The following is a 22,782-nucleotide window of genomic DNA, read 5'->3' as shown; positions in this document are numbered from 1 at the left end:
ACATTTGCTTTTTTCAAAATGTCTAAGTTTATTATTATATTCAATCTGGTAGATTCTATTTGATAAGTATTAGCCTAAGAGGCCAACTATCCAATTATCAATCCATTAGCTGTTGTATTACACAAAACGTGTTATGACAAATACATTTCTGACAATAATAGCTTTCTTTCACATTAGCTATTTATGTCTTACATAGACGGCTTTCAAAAATTAGAAGTTAATGGGCAAAATGTTCATCTTTGCCAATGCCCTTTGTAGGATTATTTGCTGCTGTTTATGCCTTCTGCTTCAGTCAGTTTCTGTAGCACACTCTGGGCTTTAGTTCACTGAAGCTTCTGTGTTTTCCCTCTTTCTTTTCTTTTCTCCCAGTGGAGTGCATTTCTCTCATAATCAACAATTAATTAGACCGGACTAAAACGAAACGTCTTAAAACCAAATATACTCAATTGAATAAAGTGTTCAGTAGTTATAACTGAAATAATTTTTTCTTATAACTGACATGTTCTTGTCCTTTGTGGGCACTAGCAGTGTTGAAAAAGGAGAGGAAAATTAGTATGAGGAATTAATATAGTATCATGAAATGTCTAACCAGTCTGCATGAATCCTTTTGGCAAAGCAGAAAACAACTGTAACCTCTCCTTTGCTGGGGCCTCGGTGTGTAAGTTATATGAGGGGGAGGGTAATAAAGCCCCCAAAGTGGGTGGGCCTGGCTGAGAAGGATCATGCCTAAGACAACTGGTACATACACTGATTCAGCACATCCTCCAATCAGCCTCCTTTGGTACAGCTCATATGGAGCTCAGGTTTGATTCTACATGTGCCCCCTGATGATGGAAACCTGGAGGTATAATAGGCAGCAAACACCACCACTTGCCTTCCTTTGACAGTGAGTTCTCCCTACTATGCAAGATGCCTGGCTGACCCAAGAAAGGGTTATTTTATTCAGAGTGTGTGTCTCTCTCTCATACACACACACACCCCTACCTTTGCTACATGCTTATTATTGTGAACAATGATTCAAGGCAGAAGTTGGGAGCAGAGATACTTCTTTTCATTTTTTTTCTCAAGCTATTCTCACTGCTTTTATTTTTCAGGGTCCCTGTTTAAGGCATTGTCTGTGAAGCCCAATTCTTTCTTTTCCTGTGAGTGACATTTTTTTAAAATCTACTTTCTTTCATCTTGCTTCTTCCATTATAACCTTCACACTATCTTCCTTAAACAAGCTCTACAGAAATTGCCATCAATAACAAAAATAGAACATTGTTTATATAGAAATCAGTGAATCCATTTTAGTACTTATTGCTATGTATACATTGTAACCAATGTCTTAGTTATGCTACATTCAAAAATTTCACCCATTAAAATAAAGATGTTTGGTATTTCCAGCTATTTGCATGTATACTTGCAAATGACATTTATCTACATTATCAATCAACAACTCATCAACGAAAGAGATTTGACAGTACTATTACTAGATGATATTTCATTAATGACTTATTAGAATTACATTTTTTAGAGAACAGACATTTGCCATATTATTTCTAAACACTTCTTACTGTTCTACACTATCCCTTGGAAGTATGAAACTGAAAACTGATGTCTTAGCATTTCTTTTCCATCCATCGCAAATTCATACTCACTTCCTCAGTGTTGTAGTTCACAAATACTGAGTGTCACAGTTTGGGGTAACTGTCCCTGTATTCCCTCTCCGTGGTCCACCAACGGCTCCCATTTTAGGCTCCTAGCTCCTCAGCCGTCACCTTTCTTAGGTTAAGACATCTCTTACTCCCTCCTGACTGGGGTTTCAAGGCTGCACAGCTCCCTGGTTTTACACTGATACACCCCAGCAAGCCAGACTAGCATCTGTACTTTGCTTTCCCTCCAGAGGCTATGACCTCTGTACTGTTTACAGTTAAAAGTTACCACACAGCTCTAAGCAAGCACATTAATTCTTAAGGTGAAAGCATTACAGAGAAAACATTAAAAACAATAAAAGAATCTATATGCATGCTAAAAAATCTTACTAGAGGTCACTCCCAGCTCTAACCTTGGGCTTTGGCAGGTGTTAGTCCTTCAAAAAGCAGAACTGGGTTTTTCCCAGGGCTATGAGTTCATGACTGTCTCAGATACAGAACTAGATCTAAGGCTGGGCACAGCTGCCATTTCACTGGACATCTCAGGCCTTTGATCCTGGCCTTTCATAACAGGTAATCAGTAGGCAAAGACCCTGGCCTCAGAGTGTTACATCAAGAAGCTGGGTTTTTGCATAACTGGAGTTGGGTAATTTGCATTGACCTCACCTCAAGGAAGCCCCCAGGAAATCCACTTAACACTTATTGTCCCGAAAGTCCATTCTTGTCTGGCACATTTTCAATATAGTCCTTTGAACTTCTAAGCCTCGAAACACATCACCACAGAGAGGTTACATACAACCCCAAACACACTAATACATAAACTTCACATTTAATACAATGAACACCAAATATATTTAAACTTAACTCAATAAGGTCTGCCAGGGATGTGCAGGAAATTGCCATATCTGTCACGGTGAACTGAGGAAATTAATATTTTAAAATGAATTTAGACCTGGTGAAAGGTGCTGGTTCAACAGCCCTTTGTTTATTCGAGTACATAATTTAGCTAAACATCACATATAGAATATCAGTAGACAGCAGCAGTGCAAGTCCCCCAGCAAATCTCTTTCTATATGCATCAACCTAGTCCTGGTAGGAGCATCTCTAAGTAATTCAGTCTCGAAAGTTCAGTCCTTAGTCAAGGTTGGCAACGAGTATCAATTGGTGGCAGTGTCTTTTTTTTAAATGTGGGCATATGTCCATTCAAGTTCATTTGAGAAAGGCCACTACCAGTCATCAGAAGATGATAATATTTAGCTATTGCTAACATGAGCTGGAGCAAAGCCAGCCTTTGGTGAAAAAGCACTATTTTTTTAAATAAAAAGAATGTTGACTATTTGTATTGATAAGAAAACTACAAATTACTGTATGCATCTGCAAATATCCAGAACAATAACATTGGTCAAATTGTGGGGTTTACTAAACTTGAAAATTTAAAAGATTATGATAAAACTGTGTCACTCTCCTCATTAGATTTTTTAAGTAGTAATTTTACATTTCTGTAAAAGAATTTTTGCAATGCTTTAATAAATAAAGTAACATTGTGACTAATATCTACTAGTGACTGATCGTACTTCAAATACAGTCATGCTTATAGATATTCTCACAAAAGTTTAAGATCCAAGACAACCAGATCTTGTATATGATAGATCAAGATAGCTGACAACTTTCAGACAGATACACTCCCACTTGCAGAATGTTATTAATTAATTCTCTGTATTATGTAGTACACTTTATGCAGTGCATCTAAGCAGAGGAGCCTATAAAAATAGTTCACTCTAACATCCGTGCCAGAAATAATAGTTGCAGAGAAGATGGTTAACTGTTAAGACACACAATATGTAATTAAAAGTCCACTTATTGCTGGCAACATACTCTGCGCCTTGCAGGCATCATGTGAAACTTGATAAAAATACAAGTTGAGAGGACAGCAGTACATCTTGCATTAATATAGCTATGACAAATTACAGAGATTGTTGCTCAATATTTTTGCAACACTTGTATGTGGATTTTCCTTCTATTTTGAATTAGAGATTTCAAAAGTAAAAATTCAAAACTGTAACAAGTAATTCAAGGTGCTTCTTTTTATACCTGTTGTAATGAATGCCACCTACAAGCCTCCTTCTTCAGTGCCCCAAGTCAAGCACAAACTTGAGCAGTAGTTTAAGGGGCTCTCACAGCACCAGGCAAGGAAGAGTGGGAGTTATAGGGGAGCACTGTTCACCTGTACCAGGGAGAGAAGGGGGAGATCTCCCTCTGTTTTGAACAGAGAAGAGCTATGCTCCTCCCCATCCCACCCTGAACTCCTGCTAATCTAACCACTGCCAGTGAAGGACATGTACAAGCTAATGCTACAGTAGCTTCTTTTCACAGTGCTTTATTAGAGGTTAGAAGAGACTGGATGTTAAGCAGTACAGCATTTGGATGCAGGTGCAATGCTAATCTTAAAAGATTCAGAGGCAAAACAGCAGGAATCGAAATGCTGACCTGTCACTGCCAGTGGATGCTACTATATACCAGCAGTGAAAGTAAGATGAAAAGGTAAGGCAGCTGAATTTCATGCCCAAGCACTTCTAACATCTTCAGGAAGTCCTGCTGATGCAGCTGCTGGCATCCGAATCCCACAGAGTTTGCCATTGGAGAAATGAAGGTCACTTACTGGCATTAAATTGGACACGGCTCACATTTCAAAGTATCAGTGTCAATAAAATGTTGTTTTCTCTATATGTTTTTGTAGGTATCTGTTCCCAAACATTACAGATGAATAATCTGTATTCTTTTGTGCTTTCACTGAATGATTTTTAGAGGCCTAACCCAATTAGTAATGGTTCTTAGTTTGATGTTTGATTAATTTGTTATTTTATCTAATTGATTTTTAAGAAATCCCATTAATTTCAGGAGAAGCATTCAAAGGGAAAGTGTTAACTTGTTGCTTTTGGTCACAGTACTTAGGTAAAGCAGATTTAATTCTTAATGTAATTTTTTTTACCCCCTTTGAACTTCCCAAGGTACATAAGCAAAAAAGTATGTAACACGCAGAATTTAAGACAGAGACCACGGTAACCAAACAGACCATACAGAGGGAAAATGTACTTGAAAAAAGTAGACCTAAATATAGATTTGACAACTCGCTATGCTTATGTCAGTTCTAGTGGCAATTCTAGGGTCTAATGAAATCTGAACCTCGAGAGAAACTAAAGCAATGTTTATAAGGATAGAACAATGCGCTATTTGCTCTTCCTAAAACAACATAAGTGACCTTTTTTAATGGATTCAGGCTGTGTTTTGATCTCAGCAGGGAATATAAGGTCTCTGCTGTTATTAGAGCAGAGTTTCACCAAAGACAGACTTGAACCAAAACCTTAAGCCAAAAACTCCTTAACTTGAGAAGAGTTTAAAATCCAAAAATAGACCATGTCAGAATTTGAATTTTGCAAATGGCCTCTGTGTTTATAATAGTTGAGCCAAAATCTTGAAACCAGATGTTTTGGAATTGTGTGTGGAACCTAGATGTGGATGGGAGTTTTGTGACTCGAGTGTCTCTCTCAGTACAACAATCAAGTGTACATTTTCTTTGTCACATTTTATGCAAGAGGTATTTTAGAAAAATACAATAGACAGACATCATGTCTCATAAGTTTCAGCATAGTATCTGACTATTTATCCATCCCCTATTATTAGCACTTCACAAATTTCTATAAGCTAGACTGGTCACAGAAAAAAAGAAAGCAAAATATTAGCAATTTCTTTACACTTCTGAAAGATCTTTTCTATCAGACAAAATGCTGAGATATCTAACTTCAAAACAACATGCAGCATTTATATTCAGTAGTTGGTAGTGTGCAGCAGTCAGTAAGGGGTCTGAGTCACATTCTACTCCATTAATAATGTCATTAAGAGTAAAGAAAATCCTTATAGCAAGGGAGTTCCAACAGTCTTGTGACATGCAGGTAAGATCAAAGAGTGAGAATCCTGCACAGATGGTATCTTTAGACAATACATATGTATCTAGCTCTGATGGTTTGTGAAACATTGCACCTTAAATCTCTGTGTGGTCCAAGATTTCTCAGTCCCGGCCCTTAGATCAAGGTAATTGAGGGGGAAACAAAGAAGTTAGAGGGAGGAAATAATTTTTCAACATATTTTCTCTTTTTAAACAAAGTATCCATCTGAAAATCCCTCAGAGGTTTTGGATGCTAGATGTAGTCCCAGCAGAGTTGGATTAATAACCAGAGTTGTCCCTAATATCATGCTGAGACATTAGTTCATTATTGACTCAGGGAGAAGAGAGATACCTATTCAATCTCAAACAGTACTTCCTACAGCACTTTTCCTTTGAGTTCTTCTATCCAAATACTGACCTTTTCCAATCCTTTCCTGCCTGTGAAGTCTAATGTGAGCACAGCTTGAAATGATTTGGTTGCAAGGAATTATGACAAAGTGTTTACCTTTCATTTACCCTTGAAGGAAAGCATCTTGTACTTGCAATTCCAACTACCACAACTAGCGAAATCAAGCAATCACTTTGGCTTCAGTATAAGGAATGCATGAAAAAAAAATTCCCCAGTTTACTTACAAAATTCTAACCAGAGAACAATTTTCTTTCATTTTTCTTTTCATTTAATCTTTCTCTTTTCAATATATATTTTCAGGATTATGAAATAAGTATTTGTAAAATGAAAAATGTTAACTTTGATCAACACAACAGCAAATACCTCTCCTTCTGGGGAATTCTTCCTCTGTACTAAATAATGGTAAGCCCTATATATCTTTTATACCAGAACTTCTGTTGGAATGCTAAAAATAATGGTGCCTTTAGGAATTGTACACTACCTCGTTGGTAAAAGATGACGTGAGGCATTTTTGCTCTGCACATTTTATTTTTATACTGCTTAACATTGTTGTTACTTCTAAGCCTGATTTACAGTAACCCAGGGGTACTCATAACCCTTTTGATGTTATTTCTTCTGGAAACAGTTGACAAAAGCAGATTTTCCCTTGAGGATTGCCCAGTTTCAGTGCTTGTTTCAAGTTTCTGCTGTTTGCTCAAACCATTAAGAGCTTCTTCAAAGACATAAAATAGCAGCCCATCACCTTGAATGCTACAGGAAAAAAATGCATGCATAAAGACTGCCAACTCACACTTTCACTCTGCTGTAGATAAGCAGAAAGCATTGACAAACATAACACTATCTGGAATACTGCCTATGGATTTAGCATAACTCTGCAAGAGGTTTTGGCTCTGAAGTATTTCACTGTCGGTCAGAGTTGCATGAAAATATTCACATCAGATATAAACCCAGGGCAGACAGACAGTATGCCTAATGCAAGCTTGAGACTAAAAATTGGCAACAGGTTTAAACATTACTTCCATTTTGTATTTTTTCTGGATATCAGAGTATACTACTGCTTTAAATAAGATTTTTTTCCACGAGCTTTGCTCTGCAAGCTGTGGTAAGATAGTATATACAGTCTGTGCTGAGCTTATTGGGGCTGAATGTGCTCTGCATGTGGTGCACTAACTATATTTAATGGTAAAATACAATGTAAAAGTAGAGCTCACTGGGCAGCAATTCTCAGACCTGGACTAAGTACTGACAAGTGACTACTACAAAAAGTCATTAATAAATTCCCACCCAAAAATCTAGTTAAGGTGAAATTAAGGTTGTAGGTATATATAAATGTTAAGTTTATATTAGCCTTCCAAGAACATTAGAGTTAAAAGAAAGAATTAGAAATTCAGGAAATGAAGATTTTACAAAAATCCCCAAATATTTGGAAGTATGGAAGGTCATAGTTACCTCTGCCTCCACTGACCCTCACCTCCCATCTTCCTGTCTTTAGTCCTTTGTAAAATGTGTTAAATTTAGATCAAGAACTTTTTCTAAAGTCTTTAAGGAATCCACAGACTACAGCTCAGGACATCTTAAATTTGGAGAAGACACTGTACTTATGCAGCTTGCAAGTAGACAGCCTCAGACAGCATTTATAAAATATTTAATGTATCTGTTGTCGACACACACATTTTGCGACTAATGATACTTAGACAACTGACTGCACTCTATAGCTCCCAGGACTGGCTCCTTAAGGAAGAGTGGGGGATGATGACCATATGTATCACTAGGTCCTCTGGGGACATTTCCCTTGCTTCTCAGTAAGTTGAGCTGCTCTAAGATTCTTTCCCATTGAATTATAGGAGAACTTGCCTGTCCTTCTGAGCACACACGGAAATTGTGGAAAGGGATTTGATTACTATCAGCATTCAGATGATTTATCCTGCACCTTCATTGCATAGAGGGCAGATTACCCACTCAAGTGAAAGCAGCATATAGCCTATAGACGGGGATGGACCAGCTGGGTTGGGAAGAAAGCACTACCAAACACAGGTGAGAGGGTTGTACATGTGGATGGGAAAGGGATTAGGGGAAACATCTGAGCAAGAGCCCGAGTTAACTGTGCAGTGAAGACGTACCTACAAGGAGCAACAGGACCCTTCATTTTGACTATCCACCACCATTCCATGCTGCTCTTTGGTCAGGATTTTCAAAACAGGTAAGATGGGAAATTGGCAGCTGGATTGAGGCAGCATCAATATAGTTTAGCTTCCTTAAATGTGTAATTCTGAACTTTAAAATGTTTTGGGCTTATTGTAAGTTTAACCTTAACTCTGAATTTCCTGTGGTAGTGGGGCAAGGTTTGTTTTGTTTTGAACTACAGCATTGTAAGGGTTTTACTTGTAATTTATTATGCTTTCTCTCAATTTTAACTTTTCCTTAATACCATTTAGACTGGAAACTTACTTGGTCTTCTTAAAAATGGTTCTAGTGTGGGATTTGGGAGAGGAGAAACTGGAGAAGCATTCCCCACTGCCTACTGACTTCCTCCAGTCTGCCAGGGCAGAGTACTCACTTGTGCTTCTTCAAAAATCTGCAAGAAGGAACCCGCATTTCTGTGGAGTTATGGAAGCATGCAGGAGAAGTGATGACTTCCTGGGAACCTTATGAGATTGCACATAGGTAAAGGAGGAAGCATTCCCCTCTCCTGTGACTCTCCTTAGGTCTATGCAAGAGAACACCCACTCCTATGGACCTTAGGAGGTACACAGAAACAGGGCTCTTCCTGGTTAAATACATCAGATCTCTGATGAGTCTTCAGAGGCTCAGTGGAGGGTTCTCTACCCCTTAAACATTATAAAGTTCATGGGGCCCTCCTAAGGTCCACAGGAGTGGATGTTCTCTTGCATAGACCTAAGGAAAGTCACAGGAGATGGGGAATGCTTCCTCCTCCACTTTTGTGCAGTCCTCATAAGGTTCGCAGGAAAGCATACCACAAGCCTTATGAGATTTGTTGAGGGGACCTTGATTGCTCTTAGGAGGCTATTGGGGACCAATTCCCTCCCAGTATGTTGTTAACTGGCCAACTATTCCTTCCCTTCCTCTCTTCCCCTAACAAGCCTTAGGAACCTTGTTCATGTCTGATCAAATAAAATCAGATTGTCAGCATTCAGCAAAACTAAATAGGATTCTCAGTCTCCACACTCTCGTAACTAGGTTCCTCAGAGGCTGGCAATGCTATTAAGGAACAATTACACAATCACAGAAATATAGGGCCAGAAGAAACCTTGAGAGGTCTTGTAATCCAGCTCCCTGTGCAGAGGCAGGACCAAGTAAAATTACATTATCCCTGACAGGTGTTTGTCTAACCTGTTCTTAAAAAGCTCCAATGATGGGGATTCCACAACCTCGCTGGGAAGCCTATTCAGTGTTTAACTATCCATATGGTTAGAACTTTTTCATACTTTTCCTAAATCTCCTTTGTTGCAGGTTAAGCTGATTTCTTCTTGTCCTATCATCAGTGGACATTGAAAACAATTGATCACTGTCCTCTTTATAATAACCCTTAACATATTTAAAGATTTAATCAGGTCCGCCCTCAGTCTTCTCTTCTCCAGACTCAATATGCCCAGTTTTTTGTTTGTTTTTTCCAAACCTTCCTCAGAGATCAGGTTTTCTAAGCATATCATCATTTGTGTTGCTCTCCTCTGGATTCTCTCCAATTTGTCCTAAAGTGTGGCACCCAAAACTAGACACAGTACTTCAGCTGAGGCCCACTACTGCCAAGTAGAGAGGAACAATTACCTTCCATGTCTTACATATGAGATTCCTGTTAATACACCACAGAATATTTGCCTTTTTTGCAACTGCATTACATTGTTGGCCCATATTCTATTTGGTGCTCCATTATAAACAGCAAATCCTTTTCTTACATACTGCTGCTTAGCCAATTAGTCCCCATTTTGTAGTTGTGTATATGATTTTCTTCCTAAGTGTAGTACTTACCTTTACTAAATTTCATCTTGTTGATTTCAGACCAATTCCCCAATTTGTCATGGTGATTTTTAATTCTATAACTGTCCTCCAAAATGCTTGCAACACCCTCTCTCACTCCGGCTTGGCATCATCTTCAAATTTTATAAGCATACTCTCCAGTTCATTATCCAAGTCATTCATGAAAATATTAATGAGTTCCAGACCCAGGACAGACCACTGTGGGACCCACCACATACAATTCCCAGTTTGACAGCAAACCATTAACTCTCTTTGAGTACGGTCTTTCAACCAGTTATGCACCTACCTCATACCAATTTCATTTAGACCATATTTCCCTAGTTTGCTTATCAGAATACCATGTGGGACTGTGTCAAAAACCTTACTAAAATTAAGATATATCTTGTCTACTGCTTCCCTCCCCCCATCCGCTAGGCCAGTAATCTCATCAAAGAAGGAAATGTGGCATGATTTGTTCTTGCCAAATCCATGTTGGCTATTCGTTATAAAATTACTATCCTCTATGTACTTATAAATTGATTGTTTAGTAATTTGATCCAGTATCTCTCCAGGTATCGAAGTTAGGCTGACCAGTCTTTAATTCCCTGGGTCCTATTTGCTTCCCTTTTTAAAGATAGGAACTATGCTTGCCCTTCTCCAGCCCTCTGGGACCTCGCCTGTCTTCTGGGAAGTTTTGAACCATATGATCTGCAAACATCTTTCGCCCCGGCCCTCAGGCAGGGCGGGCGAGCAAAGGAGTCTTTCGCCCCGGCCCTCAATAAGGTGGATGGGGAAGAAGGGATGCAGAGTAGTGATGCTTTTGAGGCACCTCAGTGAGACCATTAAGGCTGTGAAAGGTGAGGTTTCCCAGCAAGTCTACTAAGGGTTTTGAAGAGTGAGCAGTCCCATGTCAAACCCACTAAGGTCTTCAGAAGGGCTAGAGTGCTCTCTCTTCATGCTCCCCTTCCCACACCCTCTTGCTCTCCTGCCCCGACCACTGGTACACTGGCACGCATCTGATTCCATTCTTAACTGTCTTCTCCACCTGAATACCCCCCCGGTGCAAACTTCTGAAGATCAAAGCAAGTGAGCACCTTATGAAATCAGCAGGATAGAAATTCTGAGGCTAAGACAGAACTAGGGGGAGTACAGCAAGGAGCATGCCTCCACCCCCTTTCCTTGTCAAATGGATAAATCCAATAAACTTATCCGTAAACAATGTCTTCCACACTGCTCTCTAGCACTGATCAATGTTTTCTGCTTATCTGCTTAATTTTAATTTGGATGCCAAAATTATCTTTTCTCCATTGACTGATCAGCCTCTTTCCCTACTCTCCTCTAGTGAACAGTCCATATTTAGAGATCTGTGTCTTCAAGGAAAAGGACTAGAGATTTACATTTTAACATTTAAAGCTTAGGTCTCCAGTACTTGTCTAATATCCTGTTTTAAAACAGTGGGTGTAGATGCATCTTTGTGACACTACAATTTATAATATTAATAACCTTTAAAATTACAGTTTAATCACCTAATTTTGGTCCTGGGCACTAGAACTCAACTAGCCGAGTGCAGTAAACTAAGTTTTATCTCTTTCCTTCATTTGAGTTTTTGCTACCAAGTGGGGATAAGACAGAGGATTTCCACAAACTCAGGTGAATAGCTCTGTTTTAAGTGTGTCATAATTCAGGAAACCCTCATTTCAAATATGATAGAAAAATTACACCTGAACCTTACAATTAAACTACCAAATGTAATGCTGACATTTCTTTGTTTGTGGATTTTACAGGGGGGTTGAATAGGACTCATAATGGACAAACAGTCGTAACTTTACCTATGTAGTGGCATTAGTGGCAAACCATTGGGACAAGCTATTACAGTAATACACTACAGAGGGCCTGCAAAATGAATGTTAAAAGAGACAGATTACATTGTTATAAATCCCAAGTATATGTGAAGTGATGAACACCATACTGTTCTTTTCAATGCACGCTTACCTCTTAGCCTATCAGTAATACTCATTTTCTTCAGCCAACTACTGTCAGCAACTAGTCAGACTCGGTCAATGCAGCAGTATGCAAGCGGCTTAATGTAGTATATTGTAGAGTGTCTGGGATGACATAAGAACATCCCATTATCTTCTGTCAGAAATTCATTTATAGAAATCCCTTTTTACTACTCGACAAGCTATTTAAAGATAGTTTAATTCACTCTTCCTAGTTTCTTAAAGAACCCTGGTTTTGCATATTTTGAAAACTTGGACATTTCTACTCTTGCAAACTGCAGACCAGTCAATGCTGAGACATAATAATTATTTATAGGGAATAGTATGTTGTTATCAGTTATGAGATACCCCTCCAACATTTCTCATAAACAGATGCACATGCACTAGGAAAATGTGCAGGAAAAAATGAGGATGTCTAATGACTATCTTTGTTTGGAAATGACTTTTATTTAATAAACAGAAGGTACCAGCATCCCTGCTTCCCTATAAACAAGGCACATTACTTCTTTTCTTAAGATCACAAAGTCAGTGTGAATTAAAGATAAAATTGAGGAATAAGATAATACATTTTCAATCAGATACACCAGACACTTGAAATCAATTATTGGCAAGTGTGTTATAAATCATTTGATTATTTGTATTTAAAAAAAAATCACAGACGAGCAACTGATTTTTAATCCACATATTTACAGTTAGTGTTTTTCTAATTTATGATACTGAATATCACATGCCATTTACAGTAGCCCATTTGTAAGTAAGATCTTGCATCAAAAGGAATTTTGCTTAGCTATTTTAAACAAACAATTACATAAAGGGGGTCTATCTTAAGGCTCAGTTTCCCATTTTTTAGAAACATTTCTTGTGCTCAGAAATTTGGCCCAAATTTTTATGCTCCAAAAAAAAGGATCACCCGGTAGACATCTGATTACTTATGCCCCTAACTTCCACTTCAAGCAGCTGTTTAGGGGCAAAAGTGATCAGATCCGCACCTGCAATTCAACTGTGTCCACAACATGTGGATCTCTTATGTCGGCAAAACAGGAGACCACAGTTAGGAAAATTTAACCCATAGTCCATCATGATACCAAAGAAGGAAAGAATGCAAGAAAGAAAAACAGGGAAAAAGAACACTCCTGCAAAAATAAATACTTGGAAGCAATGAGATATAGTGTCACAGACACACAACAGAGTACTTACCTAATATCTGTGCATGTTATACATGTGATACGCCGGCTGTTTGTTGTAATGAGGTTCAAAGCCACAGATGTTTCACTGTCAGATGTTGGGTGTGCTCCACATTTAAAATAAAACTCCTGAAATATTGAAGGAGAGATAAAGAGAAGATTACATACCTGTAGCTCATGTCTTCTCTTTATCTTAGTCTGACACTTGAGACAGCAGAAAAATCGCCACTGCCAGCAGTAAAGGGGGCCATTCATTAGGAATGATTTAGAATGAATTCCTTGCAAAAGCTCTTTGCTAGACTATATTTTGCTCTTTGTAAAATACCCTAATGAAGGACATATCCCATACTGCATAGTTTCAATATTAGTTGTACACAGTATGATTCTCAGTATCCATAGAGGAAAAAGTATCACATGACATTACTGAGGTCCAGGCGTTATGGTGCAGGATGCTAAGTACTCTATCATATATTAATGCTCTCTCAAATTTTCATCCTAAAAGTTACTGTCATATGAAAACTAAGTATGGAATTTATAATCCCTGGCTCTAAATAAGTGAAGACTGCTTCTGTGACAATGGAAGCCTATATAGTATTGTATTACCAGTGCTAATTACAGGAAGCTCCAGCACCCTTACCAAGAACACATTTTACATTAACCATTGTATTTGACTTAAATTATTCTAGTTTATTCTATATGGCTTCTTCTATCACCCTCATCAGCACAGTATTGGCGTGCCTTCCAGCAATGCAACTAACATCTGTTGTGCAAGTTAGATTGTGGGTATAAACAGTGTAGAATGCTGGTTTGTGGGGCTCGTCCCCCTTGGGGGGCACAATGAGATTATCGGGGGGCACAAGGTGGGTCATGGGGCTGCACCCAGTAGCAGGGAAAGCGTGCAGGGAGTCTGCAGCGATCAGGGAGAGGCGGGGGGAGGGGCAATCTTACCCCTGGTGCCCTGCCCTGGCCACCCATCCAGCTGCAGCCTTTCAATATTTTAAACCCACCAGACTCTACAAGAGTGAAAGTCTCTGGGTAAGGAGGAGTGGAAGGGGAGGAGCCCCAGTCCGCTCCATGCTACCAAGAGCTCCTCTGGAGATGGTGCCAGGCAGGAGCTGGCCACACCCCTTGGTGAATCACTTTCTTCCCCAGATGGATGGGAGTTGCAAGGGAGCACTGTTTTGTGATTCCCATGGAGAAAGTGGGGGCTGCACAGCTAAAAAAACTGGGAACCTCAAGTGTAGAGGGATCCGTCACTGGTTGATGTGCCCCCTCATGACTGATCATGGCACAGCAGCCTTTCTGTCCACCACCCCTGGTTGGCATCTTCTTGGGCCACTTGGTATTTGGCTCCTTCTTGCAACTCAGCCCTCCATCCAGGATGCTTAAAGCCTCAGTGCTTCCAAAGTAACAACGAAATCCCAACAAAAAACAAAAGTCTTAGAGCCCATGTAGCAGACCTTCACCCCGATCGGGGCTCAGTAGGCCCTGCCCCTTTACTTCTGTGGCTTACACTGCCTCTCCTGTGAGTGACTGGGAGGGACCCAAGACTGCTCTCTCCTCCGGGCTCCAATCCAAGGCCCTTGTGAAAAGCAGTCAGAGTCTGTTTCTCTCAATCCCTCGCTGGTTCCCCGGGACTCCTTCCTACCTTCACCTGCTTGCAGGTGTCTATCGTGGCGCTGCGCTCTCCCGTCTTGTCTCCGTGCAGCTTTTCTCAGTCTGTTGCTAAGGAGCTTTCTCCGGGTATCCCCAAGCCTCTCCGGCAGTGGCCTGGAGACGCTTCGCCCCCACTGCCCTCCCCCTTCAGGCTCAGGCTCAGGCCCAGGCTCTGGCTCAATCTCTACTACAGCTCTTTTCCCTCAGTTCTCCCTTGGCCCTGCAGTCCTTCCTTTACCGGAACCACCCAGCCTGGTTCTCCCCAGCTGGATCTAATTGTTAATTAGCATCAGCCCCCCTGGTGCCACAGAATGGGCTAATTGGGCCCTCAGGGTCCCTGTTAACCATATATTTGCCAGTGTGAGGCCTATGCCTTGTCACAATAGCATAGTGCTCTGTTTTCTGAGGTTGATTTTTTTTGGGGGGTGGTTTTAAATGTGCACACTGCAGTGTGTTTATGATAGAGAAGGCAGGGTGAAGAATTGGACCTTACACTTGGAGAGGAAGGTGATGAGATTAGTGGTGAGCCTTACTTCCTATCGGAGTTTGTTCCATAATCTCAACAAGCCCTGAGAAAGCTCTGGCTCCTGCACAGACGAGCTTGAACTTTATGAAGAAAGTTCCACTCTGCCTGAGCAGCAGAGCTGTTGACTAGTCTTTATTTTGGAGTTTTAGGTGATCTTTTAGATATGCTGACACAAAGTCACTGAGTGCCTTGAAGATAAGGACCAAGACCTTGAACAAATTGACTTTACTACTGCTGGCTTCACTGTGCCTTCTGAAAGAAATTATTTCAAGTATTTTGAATGTGTTGCTAACACCAAACATTCAAAAACATGAGATTAAAAATAGGGGGATTCTTTTTGTTTGTGTCTTCAGAGTACATATGGGGCATGTTTTCAAGTTTTTCTCCACAGACAAGAAGGCTACAAAAATTTTTTTAATGAAAGCTGAGATTCTCTTGTTAATTACTTGGCTCCAGGACTTAGGGCTTTACGTAAAACTCCAAATATTATGGGACTTACAATCCCATCATGAGAGTTGGTAACACAAACTATTAAAAGAGAAAAACTGATCCTGTTGTGTGCACAAGAGAAAAATTCTTAAACACAATACATTACCAATTAACATGCATGTAAATAACCTTGGCACACAAAAACTGTCTTTCTTTATATTAGTATGTAACATTTTAAAAGTTATTTCATATGGAATATACAAAAATATGGTATAATAAACACTGAAAGACAAAGCTGATTACTTACCTTTAAGATATTTTATGATGTGCTTAACAAGTGAGGCATTGTCAGTAGATCAGCACAAGTCTCAGACTCAAATGGTGGGGATGGGGACACTATACTTAATGATTTTGTTCAGTTTTTGAGTAGGGTAGGGGCTGTATTTTCATGTAGAACAGCGGTTCTCAACCTTTTTTCCCCGAGTACCACTCCGGTCAGGTAGAGTCAGGTCGAGTACCGCTTCACCTGACTGTACCTGGCCGGAGTAATACTCGGAAAATGAATGCAGTAAGCACTTTCAATCGATGCCCTCCGCTGAAACCCTACAGCCATTTGCTCATTTTCGGCGGCAGCAAGGGGGCAAGATTCGGCGGGGGGAGGGAAGAGCGGCAGCAGCGGCTTTTCTCAGCGGGCCGGGGGAGCAACGGTGGGAGGTTTTCTCGGCGGCCGGGGGGGGGGGGGGGGGAATTCAGCGGCGGAATCGGCGGCGCAGTTTGCCTCGCGTACCACCGAGCCGGCTTCCGACCACTAGTGGTACGCGTACCACCGGTTGAGAACCCCTGATGTAGAACATTAAGAACAGTAGTGCTCAAATTCATTTATTGTAGTTATAGTGTAAAGCAGTCTTGATACATATCATTCATTATTTAACAATATTACACTGAGAATTAGTATACATATGGATTCATTGTCTAAAACCATTAATTACTACTGTATTTTTCTTAACTTCAGGCACCTAACAGGGAAGAGGATAGTGGAGAAAGCAGATTTACTCTTTTATTCATATATTTGTTTACGAAGATTTTACAATAAGTACTCAATGTATAGATACTGACCTATAGTCAACAGTTACTGGGGGCTAAATCATGGTCCCATAACATTCCATAGGGTCAAAATTTGATCCCCAGGGAAAAAGTATTCTCAAGGCCCCTTTTGGATGAACTTTTGCATTTCGGGTTTCATACTCCCTTCTCTGGCCCCAATTCAGCAAGGAACTTAAAGCATGTGAACAGCCCCATTGAAGTCAATGGAACTACTCACATGCTCAGAGTTAGGCTTGTGTTTAAGTACCTTACCGCATTGGGCCTCATTTCTTTAAAAATATTATGTATACATATACATATATATAGTTCTTTAATCTTTGTTTTATTCATTGACTCCTTTATTTGAGTGAAACAGTTTTTCAATTTGGATTTTTTATTTTAATTCAGTCCTGTGAGTTTCTGCTTGCTTTACCACTCCACTTCCCCAATACCACGGAGTACTGTGGTCACTTTATTTACACAAGTAAAGGAATATTGACCACCCAGTATTCCAAAGCAGGGAAGTTAAGGGCATAGAAAATACAGAACAGAAAGATAACTTTTGGTAAAAATGATTCACCCAACAATAATATACCTTGTTTTTGGCCACAAGCAAAAAGAAATATTGAGCAATAAAAATGGTGAGCTCTAAAACACATAAAATGGCTTTAGACTTAGAGTCTTGCTTAAAAAAAAAAAAGGGACCCTTATTTCTTTGGCACAGAATTTAATACTACTTTTATCTGTTGGCTTTATTGCAAGCACTGCAAACCATCATAAACCATGCCCTCACAGACAAAAGTGTGCAAAACCTAGTATATAACTTTAATGGTTTTACAAGTTCTTGATATTCCCCAGAAGCATTTTTAGCCCATTGGGGGTCCTAAGCAGGAATATTTTGCCACTCCCCCACCCCCAACACATACTAATAATTATTGGAGCCGCTTGGGTCCCTAAGCAATTGCTTAGTCTGCTTATGCTTAGCGCTGGTTCAGATATTTCCTATCCCTGTTGAGAGAGAAAAGAACTTCCTTCTGATAAGTTTGATGAAGAAATATACAATGAGAGTTGTCAAAATGGACTTCATATAGACCTCAGTCTGCACCCAAAATCAAATGGAGGGCAATAGAGAATTAATATTCCGATACATGCCTGCAATCAGAGAGATGGAACCGTCAAGACTACTAAGAAGCAAATCATAGGAATATGCAAATACATAAAGCTATATTTTGAAAGGCACAACCCTCACATGTTGTAAAAAAACAGAGCAGTAAAAACAACATCAGACAAACCAATAAAGCTATTAGCTAGCTGCCAACTAGAACGATGCATTCTATTTTTTTTTTTTTTTTTTTTTTTTTTTTTGTTACAATATTGTGGTGGCTATTTTGTTCTAGTCACATGTAAAAATCTCCTCATGAAAATTTTTGGAAGTAACTTATCCATTTCATATTTCAATGTCTGGGATGTAGGAAGTGTTGTCTAGAAGTTAGAGCAAAGGATGGAAGTCGAGAATCCTGGGTTATATATTCCCAGTTCGACATTTGACTTTTTGTCACTATGGGAAAGTCACTTACATTACATCCCTTCCATTTATCAATTTATGAAAATTGCTTTAAAATACTTCATGCAAAGATGTGTTGCCACTCAACTATATTTACAAAACACTATGATATCTACTGAAAGGCATTTTGGAAGTATTATTTCAAATAACAAAAGAACAATCAGCCTTAGAAGATACACAATGTACTAAGAGCAAGAAACCAATAGAGGAATTCACAATTTAAAAAAATTAATTATAATCTTAACAAAATAAAGGACTGTTTTAAAATATAGAGAAGTCACTCCTAGACTGAGCACTTACATGCCACGTGTTAGCTCAGAGGACAGGTTTATGGTTAGGATATAAAAACTGCAGAAAAAAGTGCTTTATAAGGACTATGTTGAAAGTAGAGCAGCAACATAATGAAAGAAACCCAGTTACAAAGCTTGCCTCCTGAGAGCCCCCCTCACAGAAACAAAAGGTACAAATTGGAAGCAATGCACAGTATTGTAAATCACATCCTGTGAATAAAGTCCCTAAATACTTTCAACAGCAACTGGAGTGCACCTACTGAAGCACGTGGTATGTTGAGTGTTAAGTGAATGTTACACACAATGGGGAATATATATGTGCGCACACACACACAGAGTGAAAAAGTGCACTCAGTGGAAGTGCAGCTCTTGCAGGGAGGACCTGGCATTGCATTGCAATGCAGGGATGGACCTGGCATTGCAACTCATTCATCATCTATCACCTCCTGCCAACAGTTGCTCCAGACCTACAGTGGTTTCTTTCCTCAAGACTTGGCCTTCCACAAGCCACATTAAAGTTTCTCCCCTTCTGGTGTATTGATGTCCCACACAGACAGTGTTCCGCACAACATAGGTCACCATATGACATCTTCTGCTCCTTCAGGGTTCCTCTTTCATTCCACTCTATAAGGGAAGTGGCCTTGGGGCTTCTCTGTGGAGTATTTTAACCAAGCTCCAAAAGCAAAATACAAACTAAAACAAAAGCAACTTCAGCCCCTTTCCTGGACTTGTATTTTTAAACCATCATCGGTCCTTCCTAGCTCTCCATTCTTCTACAGAACACTGACTGTCAGAGACCACCTCCCTGAAGTCTTGCTTCTGACTGGATCTTTAATTCCAATCCATCCCCCAAAACATTCTGCCTGCAGGTGAGGCTTCAAGAGTCCCCTAGACCCCAGTTATAAATAAACTCCCTCTTAAAGCTCCTCTGCTCTCTACTACCCAGAGAGAAACTACAAGTTTCTGCCAGTCTCTACCAGCACACCTCATCTACTTCCTCCCTTTATAGATACCACCAGATCCTCCCCCACCCGAGACTCATCTTTAATTGGACCTGACCCACCATCCAAGTGCAACCAGGTGTGTTAAGTGGCCTCAGGTCCACATTAAGCATTTCACCACGTGCGGGCAAACACGGCATCACACACATACTTTACTAAAAACTATTCTGTTTTGTTTTCAGGATATAAAAATTATGGCCTCAACTACATCCTCAGCTGCAGCCAAAGATCAATGTCACCTAGTTTAGAGTATGTGTAAAGTAGGGATTTACAAGGTTTTACATGAGATAAATATACGTTAGATATAAATGAATCAGGTGATATTTTAAGCATCCAATTTACCATATAAATCAGAAAAGTTTATTCAAATGTGTCCTGAATTACAGACAACTATGTCCTCAGTTAAGCCAGTTTGCACCTTCTCAATTCTGGGCTGCACCAGGGGACTGGAGCAAGCCTTGGAATAATTTAGACCACCCTGGGGGGGAGTTTAAACTAAAGCAGCCTCCCCGAGACTGACATGCTTTTCATGCTCCCCGGCACAACCCCTACACACCAGGGCTTGTGAGGGGCCCCTGGAAAGATGGCTCAGAACTCTCCCCCCAATTTTTCCACCAGGTGGAGCTCTCCCCCTCCTGGATTCAGGATTTTTAGAATCCTTTTATCCAGTGTACAGGGGCCCAGGAGTGAAAATCTCACTCTATGTTTAATGTAAACTCTTCATGTATTCCTATGTAACTGCTCCCACTCAATAGTTAGATCTCTTAGGTTCAGTCCCCTAGGTCTGCCATGGAATTGCTTGGACTCCCTTTCAGACAAGCAGTCATTAGTTTTGGCCAGTCATTAGTTTGGTTCTCAGGAAAGTAAACATCCTCCTGCTGTACTCCTCTTCAAGCCCTCCTGAAGACCAGGAGGGATGTAATAGCAGAGGAGGTGAAGGGCCCAATTTGTCCTAAGAACTGGAGTGGTGAAGTGGCCCTCCTCATCCTGCCACCTAAGAGTGGATCTATCCTTGAAGAGGGTGGGAAATGGCTGTGTGAGGTCTGTATTCTTCCTACCTGAAGGAGCAGACTGTTGCACAAGGAAGGCTGTCACAATCTGCTTCTCCTCAGGCTCTTCAGCCTGTGCATGAGGAGGACATTGTGCAACTGCACAATAACCAAAGTCATGAACCCTATCCACAGCGCTATTAAGTCTAATGGTTAATCCAGACTTGAAACTACCACATTTTTATCATCACTCTATGCTGCTGTCCTTAATTGGTACTATTCTATATGAGGTGCCCTTCTGCAAAGCTTAAATAAGGAGGACTCCCATGGACTATCTACAAAGTATTTATAAAGTCCCCATCACAGTGGTGTTTACTCACTTCCCAACTATTTTAAAATAGCAACAATAATATTTCTCCCCCCCCTCTCCCCCACCTGCACTTCCATCCTGTAGTAGGAACAGCTTGATTAAGTATAATTTGGTTTTGGTTGCTTGCTTGCATCTGTGTGAGAGTGGGTGTGTGAAGAAATTACTGAGAAAGTGTTAAGTAATTTAGTGCTGCATTCCAGAGGGGTAGCCGTGTTTGTCTGTTTTCAGCAAAACAACGTGAGTTCTGTGGCACCTTAAAGCCTAGCTAATTTATTTGGGCATAAGCTTTTGTGGGCAGAAACCAGTGATTCTGCCCACAAAAGCTTATGCCCAAATAAATTAGCTAGGCTTTAAGGTGCCACAGAACTCTCGTTGTTAGTGCTGCATTGAAAGTCTAAAGCAGGTAGTTTTGTTGTCATTCTTCTCTCTTACTGGAGTGAATACCATATATCAGGCTCTTGCATTTAGGGATAGGTCCCAGGCAATTATGTACCCCCTATTTAACACTGCAAATGCTATCTCTTTAATAACACGGAAAAGAATGGGCAGTGTGCTTACATGTATTTTCTTCACACTCTTCACTCCTGCTGTCACTTATATACTACATGAGACTATCTCAAGAAGTACAGAAAAAAATGATTCATGGTTAAAAATACCTACCCTCCACGAACCTGATATCTACCACATAAGGTGCCAAAAATTTAACAGGATAGATCTGCCCTTAAGTGTTTTGCAAAAAGGAGAAAACCTTTACCAGTGTCCTATGTAAAAAGAGTTTGCACTTCTTCAAATATGAGAAACACCCCCAATTGTTGAGTGTAGGTAGAAGATAAAAATCACTTATCTGTCTTTTAGATACAGTTAAGTGACTGAAAAAAAGGAATCAGCACAGTGAGGTATAACTACAGAAAGTCAGACCCTAGAAATGCACAAGAGCAGACAGGCTTTGGAAGAAATATTCATTTTTCAAGGTAGTGTCACTGAGCTCTCCCTCATGTATTGTGTCATTGTAACTGTTCCCTGTATGAATGCAGACTTCAACTATCATTATACCGTGCTATCGCTGCAAGCTGTGGTGAATTCATGCAAACTACCTGAATTTACAGTGAGTTTTCTGAAGATTCTGTGTAATTCTACATTAACAAAAACTGCAAGAACTTGGAAAAGCCCACCCTGCTCTGCATGAAAAATCAATGTCCCTGAGTTTATATTGTGTGCACCTCAGTGTTTAGAAGGATTTTACATCAGGTACATTTACAGAATGATATTTTAAGCATCCAATTTACTATATACATCAGTAAGTTGTGCAAAACATGTATGAACCAAGATTTTAAGTATATTTAAAAAATAAAAAGCTTTGATTTACATGGCAGAGTAAATCCCACATGTACTTAACCTATGGTTTGGAAAACATTACATTTTGTTCTCCATGTAGTCCTGGGGAAATAAGAAACTGAACTCCTTTTCCTTCAATTTTTAAAGTAAATTTACCAATTATGAAGTCAGGGATTCATAGCACTAGCCTGGGTCACATTTTTTTTCAGACAATCATGATGGATTTTTTCTACACCATCCTACAAATGCACTTCAATCCCAACCTTTTACATATCTGTTATTGTAGGCCTGGTCATTCACAAGGCAGGTACAACTAATTAAAACTATGTGGTAATTTTATCATGTAGAGATAGGGAATAGGATGAAACCAAATTCCTTTACACTTAGGAATCGA

The 22,782-nt window shown here is 39.9% G+C and overlaps 1 protein-coding gene across 5 annotated transcripts in view; it reads right to left on the bottom strand.

The window, feature by feature from the left end:
- PRKN (parkin RBR E3 ubiquitin protein ligase) overlaps positions 1–22,782 on the bottom strand; it is a 1,182,603-nt gene that overhangs the window by 526,085 nt on the left and 633,736 nt on the right. For all 5 annotated transcript variants that reach the window (XM_067560808.1, XM_067560804.1, XM_067560805.1 and 2 more), the window contains one exon: positions 13,159–13,274. In XM_067560808.1, the coding sequence (XP_067416909.1) occupies positions 13,159–13,274 (116 nt within the window). The remainder of the gene's footprint in view (positions 1–13,158; positions 13,275–22,782) is intronic.

This window comes from Emydura macquarii, unplaced genomic scaffold (genome assembly GCF_026122565.2).
Source record: "Emydura macquarii macquarii isolate MOO-44397 ecotype Brisbane River unplaced genomic scaffold, CSIRO-AGI_Emac_v2 contig_2308, whole genome shotgun sequence".
NCBI classification, from domain to species: domain Eukaryota; kingdom Metazoa; phylum Chordata; order Testudines; family Chelidae; genus Emydura; species Emydura macquarii.
The sequence above is the reverse complement of the archived record's forward strand: the minus strand, read 5'-3'. Positions and strand labels throughout refer to the sequence as shown.